Here is a 12,511-nt window from a genome sequence, read left to right as displayed (position 1 = left end):
TTTTGTTGGCTAGAGGTTTGTCCTCATTCAAATGCTTTCACTTAATTCATCATTTGTGACTGCTCATAATATTTCAGACTTTTTGTGCCGTTGTGTTGCAGTAATCTAGTGGCATACAGAATGTTTTATTTTTGCACAGTTTAAAGCAAATGTGCAACATTTCAAAGAATCACGTGGTTTAAAAAGAAAAGATGAAAATCGTTGATTTTGCACAAAATACATTACTCTCTTGCCCATTTGAATGAATTTGGGGTCCAAAAAACCCCAATGAATACCACGAGACAAATGAAGTTAGTTGATCAAATGAAGAATCGCAGCCATACAGTATGGACAATTCCTGTGATATTACATGCAGTTACATCTTGTTACATTATATCGTCCTTTGTATTTTTTTTACCCAGGATACTCTGTCTTGTCTTGCGCATTACATTGCCAGGTTTTTTTTTATTATTATTATTTTCTGTAACAAAAGTGGGTTTTAATGGAAGCGGTGTTCCTTTAAAATGGACAGTTGTGCGAGCCATGATGTACATTGATAGTAAAATCAATGGAGAATTGATCGTACGGATTAATCCTTGGAGATGATTGCTCGGAGGGAAGACCTTGTTGAGTAAAGCGTTTTCCTAACCATCTAATGCATTATTTGTATAGCTAAAACACATTTATAATAAAAATAGAAAAAAAAAACAAAAAAAAACAAACAAACAGATGTGGCGACCCTGAAACATCTTTTTGTAAAGTGACTTTTTTTTCCTTACTAAGGAATACAATCATGTTTTTATACCATATTTTACACATTACCAGGCTGAGGTCATTTTTCTCTCTTTTTTTTTTTTTTAATATACGGCATATATATTTTTTTCTATTATAAAAGTGGATTTTAATGGAAATTATCTACTTTTTTTTTTTTTTTTTTAAATAGACAGTTGTGGGAGTCATGATGTTCATTGATAATAAAATCAATGGGGAATTGACCGTACGGATTAATCCTTGGAGACGTTTGCTCGGAGCAGCAGACATTGTTGAGTAAAGTGCTCTCTTAAGCATCTAATGCATTAAATGTATACCGCATTAACCCCCGCATAGCTAGAACGCATTATAAAACCAGATGAATGCCGACGATCCCCACAACATGTTTTTATAATGGAACTTTGTTTTCGCTTCCTACTACTCCCATCGTGTTCATATACTTTCCCTTTTTTTTTTTTTTTGCCCTCAAAACCTTTAGAATTAAAATACATAAATATCACTTTTTTTAAATTTTTTTATTTCTACCTCCGCTTCCCACCCGCGCCTCTCTAACAAGTTTGTTCTCCCTCTCTCTCGCTCTCTCCAAATAACACTAGGTATCAATTTAATAATAAGTATGGAAGTAGCAACTGCATTTGTTGGTTTTAAATTGATTTACATGTCAAGACTGGCAGTTTAGCAGCTGCGCTATTATTCCTGGATTGGTCAATTTACTTGAGAAAAACCTACTACGGAGCCCCAGTGACCTGCATGACAATATCGGCCCCATTTCTATTCCTGTAATTAGGCTTGCCACTAACTCGGAATATTTTTAATTAAAATATTTTGGTCAATGTGTTGCTCCAAATTAGGCCTTTCAAAGCTGATTTTAATTCCTGGCAAAGTGTGATCAGAATCCCAAATGAATGCTGCTGAATTTAAGGTTAACAGGTTGTACAAAGAAATGTAACTTATAACATTTTTACAGAGTATTTTTTCTTTTTATCTTTTAATGATAAACTAAGACTCCGCTTAATGTTCTATGTACAAACTATTTTGACAAATACTTTACTAAACCAGCCATAGTCGTATGTAGGGTTTACTTACACCAGCCAATTGGCGGCATTACACTGTCGTCTAAACCTGTTTGGATAGGCAGACTCGCGGACGCTATGCTCGGCAGCACAGGCGGCTGTCATGCTCGGCAGCACGTCCTGATTGAGAAACGAGCGTTCCGGGAAAAAGTGTCAACTTTCAATTGGATCCTACCCATGACAAAAAAAACTAAACAAAAACGGGTGCCATGTCTCCTGTTTGGGTAGATTGGTGGTAGGCTTGACCGTTACTTCATTCATAGTCGGAGATCACGCTGTCCTTACTATCTCAGCTGACACTAACAAATTCCTTTTTAAAGGGTTTGTCCATTCAATAAATCTCCTGTTTATATACCAAATTAGATATTTGCATACCTTGGAGGAGTCTCGGTGGAAATTTAAAAAAAAAAAAAAATTGACTACTTCTAAAGGTCAAAAATGACCGTGATATGCCAAAGGGTTCAATGGCAGTAAAGAGAGATCTTGAAAATGCTAAAGAATTAATATAAAAATTAAGGTAATTTTTTATTTTTTTTTTGCAAACCATTCAATAATCTCATTGTGTATCTGCTTTGAGTAATAATGTCTTCCGTTTCTGCTCGGCTGTAGCCAAGGTTCGGTTGGAGCCGGTCGGAGGAGCTTGGCGCAGTTCCTTTCAGCAGCATTTATTCCCCTTGTAGATGATAATGATTGTAATAGTCAGTGACAATTGTGAGCCATCCTTCCGCAATTACTGCACTCGCGCTTTTGGCCAGGTTCTTTCAGGTCTGAAAGCATTTTGAGGGAAAAATTTCCACATTTTAAAGGACTATGCTATATCCTGTAGAAAGATAAAGGTGTAGAAAGATAAAGTAGTGTCTCCAACACGTGGCCTCTTCTGTAGAGGAGGAACGCTGAGACCTCCAGGAATTGGTGTCCACACCGGAACCTCAAAGAGAACGACAAGATTGTAGCCTGTGAACTGTAATCCCAGGTTATCCAGACAACTAAGGCTACTTTCACACTAGCGTTTTTTTTAATCCGTCACAATGCGTCGTTTTGCAGAAAAAACGCATCCTGCAAAAGTGCTTGCAGGATGCGTTTTTTCCCCATAGACTTCTATTGACGACGCATTTGCGACGGATTGCCACACTTCGCATCCGTCTTGCGACGGATGCGTCGTGCTTTGGCGGACCGTCGGGAGAAAAAAACCCTACATGTAACGTTTTTTTTCTCCCAACGGACCGCTTTTTCCGACCGCGCATGCGCGGCCGGAACTCCGCCCCCACCTCCCCGCACCTTACAATGGGGCAGCGGATGCGCCAGAAAAATGCATCCGCTGCACCCATTGTGCAATGCAGCAAACGCTAGCGTCGGAATCTCTCCCCGACGCATTGCGACGGGGAGATTCCGACGCTAGTGTGAAAGAAGCCTAACTCGAAGTCATGTGTATGATAGTTCCATTATTTACGGTATTTAGTTAGCGATCCAATGTTAATAGTCTAATTATTCCAACAGTGAGTTACAAATTAAAGGTTATTTAAAAAAAAAAGGAATGTAGTAAAAGCACGCCTGTAAAATTCCCGCTGCTGGAGGTTTCACTGATCTTTTCAAGGGAAACTGTCACGTCAGTTCTATGGACAGCATGTTATAGAGAAGGAGCAGCTGAATAGCATTATATGTACGTTTGTGGGAAATTATTCAATATAAGTTGTAATTTATTCTTTGAAATCACTTGTTTGTATGTGTTGGAGTCCTGTGGGTGGTCCTGTCCAGTGACTGACAGCTACCTACATGCACAGCCATACAGGGAAGACTGTCAGTTACTGAGGCGTGCCGCCCAGTGGGCTTGTATGCATACAGACACCAGGGATTTCAATAACTTTGTCTTATAAAGATGTCTATCAATCTGCTCTCCTCCTCTAGAACATTCTGCCTACAGATCAGTTAACATTTTCAACATGCCAGGTTGCCTTCATTAGGGTACCTGTCAGCTTGATTGTACCCCCTCCCTGAGTAATTCATACGTGCACCCTTACCTTTTTAGCTAGCCAAACTGTTTCTGCTCCGTTACTGTGAAATTGCCATTTCAATATGCAGATAAGCTTGAAGTGCTTTGAACATAACAAAGCAATTGCCACGTTTCCAGCTTCTGCCCCTTGCCCTCCTTCCCTTCTCTGTTGCCTCTTGCCCGCCCTCCCTTGCTCTGTTGCCCTTTGCCCTCCATCCCTTGCTCTGTTGCCCCTTGCCCTCCTTCTCTTCTCTGTTGCCCCTTGCCCACCCTCCATTGCTCTGTTGCCCCTTGCCCGCCCTCCATTGCTCTATTGCCTCTTGCCCTCCCTCCCTTGCTCTGTTGCCTCTCGCCCTCCCTCCCTTTCTCAGTTGCCTCTCATCCACCTTCCCTCGCTCGGTTTCCCCTCACCCGCCCTCCCTCGCTCGATTGCCCCTCACCCGCCCTCCCTCGCTGGGTTGCCTCTTGCCCACCCTCCCTTGCTCAGTTGCCCCTCACCCGCCCTCCCTTGCTTGGTTGCCCCTCGCCCGCCCTCCCTTGCTCTGTTGCCTTGCCCTCCTTCCGTTCTCTGCTGCTCCTTGCCCACCCTCCCTTGCTCAGTTGCCCCTTGCCCGCCCTCCCTTCCTCTGTTGCCCCTTGCCCTCCCTCCCTTGCTCTGTTGCCCCTGGCCCGCCCTCCCTTGCTCTGTTGCCCCTTGCCCGCCCTCCCTTGCTCTGCAGCCCCATGCCCGCCCTCCCTTGCTCTGTTGCCCCTTGCCCGCCCTCCATTGCTCTGTTGCCCCTTGCCCTCCTTCCCTTCTCTGCTGCCTCTCGCCCGCCCTCCCTTGCTCTGTTGCCTCTTGCCCTCCCTCCCTTTCTCTGTTGCCTCTCGTCCACCCTCCCTTGCTCTGCTGCCCCTTGCCTGCCCTCCCTTGCTCTGCTGACCCTTGCCCGCCCTCCCTTGCTCTGCTGCTCCTTGCCCGCCCTCCCTTGCTCTGTTGCCCCTTGCCCGCCCTCCTTTGCTCTGTTGCCCCTCGCCCGCCCTCCCTTTCTCTGTCCCCTCTCGCCCGCCCTCCCTTTCTCTGTCCCCTCTCGCCCGCCCTCCCTTTCTCTGTCCCCTCTCGCCCGCCCTCCCTTTCTCTGTCCCCTCTTGCCCGCCCTCCCTTGCTCGGTTGCCCCTCGCCCGCCCTCCCTTGCTTTGTTGCCCCTGGCCCGCCCTCCCTTGCTCTGTTGCCCCTTGCCCGCCCTCCCTTGCTCTGCAGCCCCATGCCCGCCCTCCCTTGCTCTGCAGCCCCATGCCCGCCCTCCCTTGCTCTGTTGCCCCTTGCCCGTCCTCCATTGTTCTGTTGCCCCTTGCCCTCCTTCCCTTCTCTGCTGCCTCTCGCCCGCCCTCCCTTGCTCTGTTGCCTCTTGCCCTCCCTCCCTTTCTCTGTTGCCTCTCGTCCACCCTCCCTTGCTCTGCTGCCCCTTGCCTGCCCTCCCTTGCTCTGCTGCCCCTTGCCCGCCCTCCCTTGCTCTGCTGCTCCTTGCCCGCCCTCCCTTGCTCTGTTGCTCCTTGCCCGCCCTCCCTTGCTCTGTTGCCCCTCGCCCGCCCTCCCTTTCTCTGTCCCCTCTCGCCCGCCCTCCCTTTCTCTGTCCCCTCTCGCCCGCCCTCCCTTTCTCTGTCCCCTCTCGCCCGCCCTCCCTTTCTCTGTCCCCTCTCGCCCGCCCTCCCTTGCTCGGTTGCCCCTCGCCCGCCCTCCCTTGCTTTGTTGCCCCTCGCCCGCCCTCCCTTGCTTTGTTGCCCCTCGCCCGTACACCCTCCCTTGCTCTGTCCCCTCCCCCGCCCTCCCTTGCTCGGTTGCCCCTCGCCCACCCTCCCATGCTCGGTTGCCTCTCGTCCGCCTTCCCTTGCTCGGTTGCCCCTCGCCTGCCCTCCCTTTCTCTGTCCCCTCTCACCCGCCCTCCCTTGCTCGGTAGCCCCTCGCCCGCCCTCCCTTTCTCTGTCCCCTCTCACCCGCCTTCCCTTGCTCAGTTGCCCCTCGCCCACCCTCCCTTGCTTTGTAGCCCCTCGCCCGCACACCCTCCCTTGCTCTGTCCCCTCTCCTGCCCTCCATTGCTCGGTTGCCCCTCGCCTGCCCTCCCTTGCTCGTTTGCCTCTCGCCCGCCCTCCCTTGCTCGGTTGCCCCTCGCCTGCCCTCCCTTTCTCTGTCCCCTCTCACCCGCCCTCCCTTGCTCGGTAGCCCCTCGCCCGCCCTCCCTTTCTCTGTCCCCTCTCACCCGCATTCCCTTGCTCGGTTGCCCCTTGCCCGCCCTCCCTTGCTTTGTTGCCCCTCGCCCGCACACCCTCCCTTGCTCTGTCCCCTCTCCTGCCCTTCCCTGTTTGGTTGCCCCTCGCCTGCCCTCCCTTGCTCGGTTGCCTCTCGCCCGCCCTCCCTTGCTCGGTTCCCGCCCTCCCTTGCTCGGTTGCCTCTTGCCCGCCCTCCCTTGCTCGGTTGCCTTTCGCCCGCCCTCCCTTGCTCTTCTGCCCATAGTACTTTAAACCTTCATTTGCATATAATTTCTTGGTAACGGAGGTATGGAATGGCTAGCAAGAAGTAACGGTGGACTTGTCTTTACCAGAGATACTTGTACATATATACAGTTTGATGGTGAATTCAGGCTAACAGGTTCCCATGAATTGTCCCGCATGGATGACTTGCCAACTGTGTGCACCAAACATGTGTAGCCGGTGTTGGAGGTCTTGTGCCATCCATGTGGGCAACAATGGCGAGGACAATGACTGGCTGCAATAAAATGCAACTCCTTCTTGGGAAGACACCGGCGGTCTATACGGCCATCCTACATAATACAGAAATGTAGGGAACGTGCGCAGCGTACATGCTCGGTCACACAGCTATGCTGAGCACATAGGGCCATAGTTCATACATACTGAGGCTATTCCTGAAGAATATTGAATTCCGTAAATGAGTAAATCAGATTTCCCTGTAACGTTCTGCGAGATTTCATAGCATTTCCTCCTGTTTAGATGTGATTAACACTCTCTTCCCTCCTGGCATTATTGATGTTTATTTCCTGGCTGTATTCTGAAAGCTGCCATGGTTTTGTTGCCCTAGGTACGATGATATCCTTGTTAATGGCCTCCCGGATTGGCGACAGCCTGTGTTCTATTACAGGCGGGTGAGGAAGATGAGCAATGCCGAGCTAGCATTGCTCCTGTTCATTATTTTCACAGTGGGCCATTATGCTGTGGTTTGGTCCATCTACCTGGAGAAGCAGCTGGTGAGTATTCATAAGAAATGGGAATTAAAAAGAAATCATTATTTCTAGCGGTCTCTCCATTTTATTACATTAGGGGGGATCTATCACCGGAAAATGTTTTGTGATGTGCCTTTTGTACTGGGGTTCCTTGGCACATGGCTAGATTTCGATCTTTTGTGTTATTATTCCTGGACTTTTTCAACTTAATTTTTTATTCTTAGAATTTTTAAATAGAATTTTTTTTTTTAATTTAGAGTAATGGAAGAAACGTGTATTACTTGAGTTTGCTTAAATTTTAGCCTAAATCTTAAAAAATTGGCTATGCCACCTGGCTTTGCCGGTCAGTGCTGAGTGTACAGGGACCTGTGGGTGCGTGTGTTTGTAATGATATGAACCTTATGAATTCAGGCTAAGAATGAAAATCAGGTCAGATAGTCAAAATCAAATGTTTGCTTTAATATGGAAGGAGTTTTCAGTGATGAAAATTTAAAGGGGTACTCCGGTGACTTATTAGGCCAAACAATCTATCACTTATTCACTGGTTCGGTCATAACTGTTATGCGGGAATTCTACTTTTACTTAAAGGCATTGCCTCCCTGTCAATCGTCTTGAAAGCACCCTGCTTCCTTCATGCCAGAGAGTTGTGCCCTCCTGATGATCGACAGTTTAAGCAACCGGCATGGCCGAGCTGCCAGCCCGATCTATGCCCTCTCCTCTACAGCATCGGAGGAGTGTTGGATCAGCAATTCAGCCAGTTTCAGAGCAGCGCTCACAATGTTACGTGCTCGCCCCTTGCCTAGGAAACAAGCCACCTCTGGGCTGGCCGGTAACCTTGGCAGCAAGCTGAGAACTATAGAATTAAAAATCAGAGAAAAGAAAGAAATCTTAATAAAAGGTAAATTTGCCAAGTCACTTGTCTTTACAATCTTTACCAATTTAAAAACATGAGACATTCCCCTTTAACTGTTTTGTGGTTTGTCCAATCCCAGGGACCCCCACCGATTGACAGAACGGGGACCAGGTTCCCACAATTCACCCACAATCGACAGAGCATGGGTTCTCTATGCACCCTGCCACTCTATTTAAAGTCTGCAGCCCTGCCAATGATCATAGGGCCATGTTCAGCTGTTTTCATCAGCGCCATTGACTATAGCAGCAAGGCGCACTCTTGACTACTGCTCCACTCTTCAACGCTTGGTCTCAGTCTTGCCGCTGGGTGATTTGAGAAGGTGACCGGAGACAGACCTCCTCTATTCTGCTGATCCGAGGAGGTGTTGCTAGAGGTTGGACTCACCATAATCTAGGAGTATAGCTGGGGTCTAAGAGGTGACGTTGTCCTTCTGGAAAGTGACATGACTGTGTAAAGAGACTTATAGACCATGCAATGCTCCTCTGGGAAATTAAGTATGCAAATTGCCTCTTCAGAGAGGAAGCGGACAAGAACTCTAGTGCCACCTATTAGAAGTAGCAATTTTAAAAGTCTATATCGACCCTTTAACGAGCTTTGCTTAGAACTTGTTTAAAGAAATATACGTAAAAGGGGTTGTATCATCTAAAATAGGTAAAATTTGCAGTGTGTACTTAAAGGGAACATGTCACCAGATTTGGCCAATAAGAGATACGGCCATCACCTTTCAGGGCTGATATACAACTTTCTATAATACTGTATATCTGCCCCCAACCCGACCTGCAAGAGAAGAAAAATAACTTTTATTATACTCACCTGCGGGGCAGTCCTTCCGATGGGCGTCGCTGGTCTTGGTCCGGCGCCTCCCTTCTTCTTGCGTTGCCGTCCTCCTTGCTTCGCGTGGATGACATGTCTCCTCGGCATCGTGCTCCTGCACAGGCGTACTTCTGTACGGTAGAGAGCAGAGCAAAGTACTGCAGTGCGCAGGTGCCAGGAAAGGTCAAAGAGCCCGGCGCATGTGCACTGCAGTACTTTACTCTGCCCTCTACAGGGCAGAGAAGTACGCCTGCGCAGGAGCACGGAGCCGAGGAGACTGTGTGGATGACGAAGGGACTTGTCATCCACACACAGCAAGCAGGAGGAAGGGGATCGTAAGAAGATGGGAGGCGCTGGACCAAGACCAGCGACACCCATCTGACTGGACTGCCACACAGGTCAGTATAATAAGTTATTTTTCTTCTCTTGCAGGTCAGGTTGGGGGTAGATATACAGCATTATAAAGTTCCGTATATCAGCCCTGTAAAGGTGATGGCGGTATCTCTTATCGACCAAACCTTGTGACAGGTTCCCTTTAAGAGCAAGAAAATTAGCAATTTACTTGTTTTAGAACAGTGGGATTATTCATTTTGTTGGTTACTGCTCGTTGCCTAGGTTATCGGCCACCTCTGCAGTTTATCAATGGTGGTTGTAACCTTGGCGAGGAGCTCAATGCTTACAAGCTCTTCACTATACAGCTTTTAAGCACTGCTCTAAAGCTGGCTGCATCCGGCCTGCTTCAGTGGTCCGACGATGTGGCAAAGGTAAAGCAGCCTCTACTTCCAACATTGAAGACGGCATAGTTAGGACCAGCAGCATGGATGCATCATTGGCCCAAATGGTCATCCTTCAGGAGCGCACCACCCCCAGGAAGTCTAGGAAGCCGGGATCTAGGGGAATTCAATAAAATAAGACAACCCTTTTAATGTGTTTTTCATATTTTTTCCCATTTTGTTTAATATGCCACAATCATCTCTATCCCTCTCTGCTCAGGCTTCTGGTCTTAGTTTTTTGAGGTTCCTGCAGATTTATACCAGACTAAATATTTTTCTGAATGACTGGTTGCTAAATTGGAGGTCTGCTGCTGTACACAAGTGCGTCTGTACCTGCTGTTGGGCTTCCGATATTCCACTATTCACTTTTTAAAGGAATCTGCCTCCCTCTTGGGCATACCTAAGCTATTAATATGGGCATACAGGTTCTAGAAGGCATCTGCGCAGAATAAACAAGATTCCAATGCCCAGAGAAGGGCGAAATATCGCAATGGCAGGTCGCAGGCGCGGGACCACCACTAGACGACGCAAGCGCGGGACCACCACTAGACGACGCAAGCGCGGGACCACCACTAGACGACGCAAGCGCGGGACCACCACTAGACGACGCAAGCGCGGGACCACCACTAGACGACGCAAGCGCGGGACCACCACTAGACGACGCAAGCGCGGGACCACCACTAGACGACGCAAGCGCGGGACCACCACTAGACGACGCAAGCGCGGGACCACCACTAGACGACGCAAGCGCGGGACCACCACTAGACGACGCAAGCGCGGGACCACCACTAGACGACGCAAGCGCGGGACCACCACTAGACGACGCAAGCGCGGGACCACCACTAGACGACGCAAGCGCGGGACCACCACTAGACGACGCAAGCGCGGGACCACCACTAGACGACGCAAGCGCGGGACCACCACTAGACGACGCAAGCGCGGGACCACCACTAGACGACGCAAGCGCGGGACCACCACTAGACGACGCAAGCGCGGGACCACCACTAGACGACGCAAGCGCGGGACCACCACTAGACGACGCAAGCGCGGGACCACCACTAGACGACGCAAGCGCGGGACCACCACTAGACGACGCAAGCGCGGGACCACCACTAGACGACGCAAGCGCGGGACCACCACTAGACGACGCAAGCGCGGGACCACCACTAGACGACGCAAGCGCGGGACCACCACTAGACGACGCAAGCGCGGGACCACCACTAGACGGCGCAAGCGCGGGACCCCGACTAGACGTTGCAAGCGCAGGACCACCACTAGACGTCGCAGGCGCGGGACAACCACTAGACATCACAGGGCCCTGTGATGCTGATGGGAGGTGATAGGCATGCAAATGAAGACCAGAGACAGGAGTTTTCTTCCAGGCACGGCACACCCCGGAGCCTGGAAGGACGCATTAACATAAAGGATTAAAAGATGATTTGTGATTAAAAAAAACCTCAGATATGAGGCATACAGGTATGATTATTCTGGAACCTGTATGCCCATATTAATCTCTTAGGTACGTCCAAAGGGGCGACAGATTCCCTACTTTTAACAAATGATCACCATACTGAAGAACTGCTTGTTTTTAGGATGAGCTGCTCAGCAAAAAGAAAAGGGAAAAGAAGAAGAAAGCTGGAGGAAAATCTTTGGAAGAAGTGAAAACGAATCTCCTAGAAAAAAACGACCGGTAAGATTTGTTCTTTCTTGTGCAAAGACTTTTTTCATGAATTCGAACACAGCAGCTCTCTGGTGAATTCTTATGGATACTAGTGATGAGCGAACGTGCTCGGATAAGGCGTTCTCCAAGCATGCTCGGGTGCGGAGTGTCTCCGGCGTGCTCGAATAATACGTTTGAGTCCTCGCGGCTGTTTGACATAATGCCATAACCGAGCACGTTCGCTCATCACTAATGGATACATGTTTATTTTATGATTGGGTTGTCTAGAATATCAGTGGTGATGGTGGCATGTGAGGAGCTTGACAGAGGGAGGTAGCTCCCTCTGTCAGCCCATCGTCACACCCTACAGGACGATTGCGGGGTGTTGATGGGTTACGATGGCAGCAAGAGGACTAACAATGGTATCTGTCTGCTACAACCCTAAGCCTATTAGACCCCGCTAACGGTTTGGCCTAATAAGTTTAACAATGACAGGTTAGACTGTACAACGTAAGTTAATCTCTTCCAAAAAAATGAAAAGGCAAACAAAAAGTTTTGTATCTCAATTTGATAGCAATTAACACTACTGCTCATTATATAAAAAAATAAGCCTTCATACTGCTCCGTATACAAAAAATAAAAACGTTTGGGTTTTTATAATTTGATGACCAAAAAAGTTTTTGTGATTTTTCTTGTGAAAAAAGTAGTAAAACATGAACATGGATATCAACTGGGTCCTGCTGTAATTGTGTAGGTCTGTAGAATATAGCTAGCATGTCAATTATAATGCATGATGAAACAGTGGATTTAAAGAAAACAAAAAAAAAAGAGCACAATTTACTAACAGATTTAATGTGTTTTGTCTACTACAAAAAAAAATTAACTGATCCAAAAGTTGTATGTACACAAAAATGGTAGCAGTAAATAGGTCAGCCTGTCCTACAAAATAACAAGCCCTCATAACCGCTCCATCTATGGAAAAATGAGAACGTCCTGGTTATCAGAATTAGATGAGTGGGAAAAAAATTATTTTGCAAAAGTAGCAAATCAAATAGCTTTGTGGCGATCATATGCACCTGCAGAATGTTATACCGAATGGTGTTTACAAAAATAAACAATGTAGAATTGCTGTTTTTTTTTTTTTTTTAAATCTTTCCTCCAAAAGTGTAATAAGATGTGATTAAAAGGTTGTATGTACCGCAAAATGGCGACAATGAATAGTACAGTTTGTCCCGCAAGTAAAGAAGCCATCATAAAGCTTGACTGTGAAACTTTGGCTCTCAGAATATGGCTGTTTTGTACAAAAGTGATAAGACAATATAAA

The 12,511-nt window shown here is 47.8% G+C and overlaps 1 protein-coding gene across 1 annotated transcript in view; it reads left to right on the top strand.

Annotated features, from left to right (window-relative positions):
- Positions 1-12,511, top strand: part of DNAJC1 (DnaJ heat shock protein family (Hsp40) member C1) — a 102,442-nt gene that overhangs the window by 42,381 nt on the left and 47,550 nt on the right. Inside the window, exons 4-5 of the mRNA XM_069729549.1 lie at positions 6,887-7,052; positions 11,120-11,217. Of these exons, the coding sequence (XP_069585650.1) occupies positions 6,887-7,052; positions 11,120-11,217 (264 nt within the window). The remainder of the gene's footprint in view (positions 1-6,886; positions 7,053-11,119; positions 11,218-12,511) is intronic.

This window comes from Ranitomeya imitator, chromosome 6, assembly GCF_032444005.1.
Source record: "Ranitomeya imitator isolate aRanImi1 chromosome 6, aRanImi1.pri, whole genome shotgun sequence".
In the NCBI taxonomy this organism is placed as follows: domain Eukaryota; kingdom Metazoa; phylum Chordata; class Amphibia; order Anura; family Dendrobatidae; genus Ranitomeya; species Ranitomeya imitator.
This window is presented reverse-complemented; position numbering and strand designations above follow the sequence as displayed.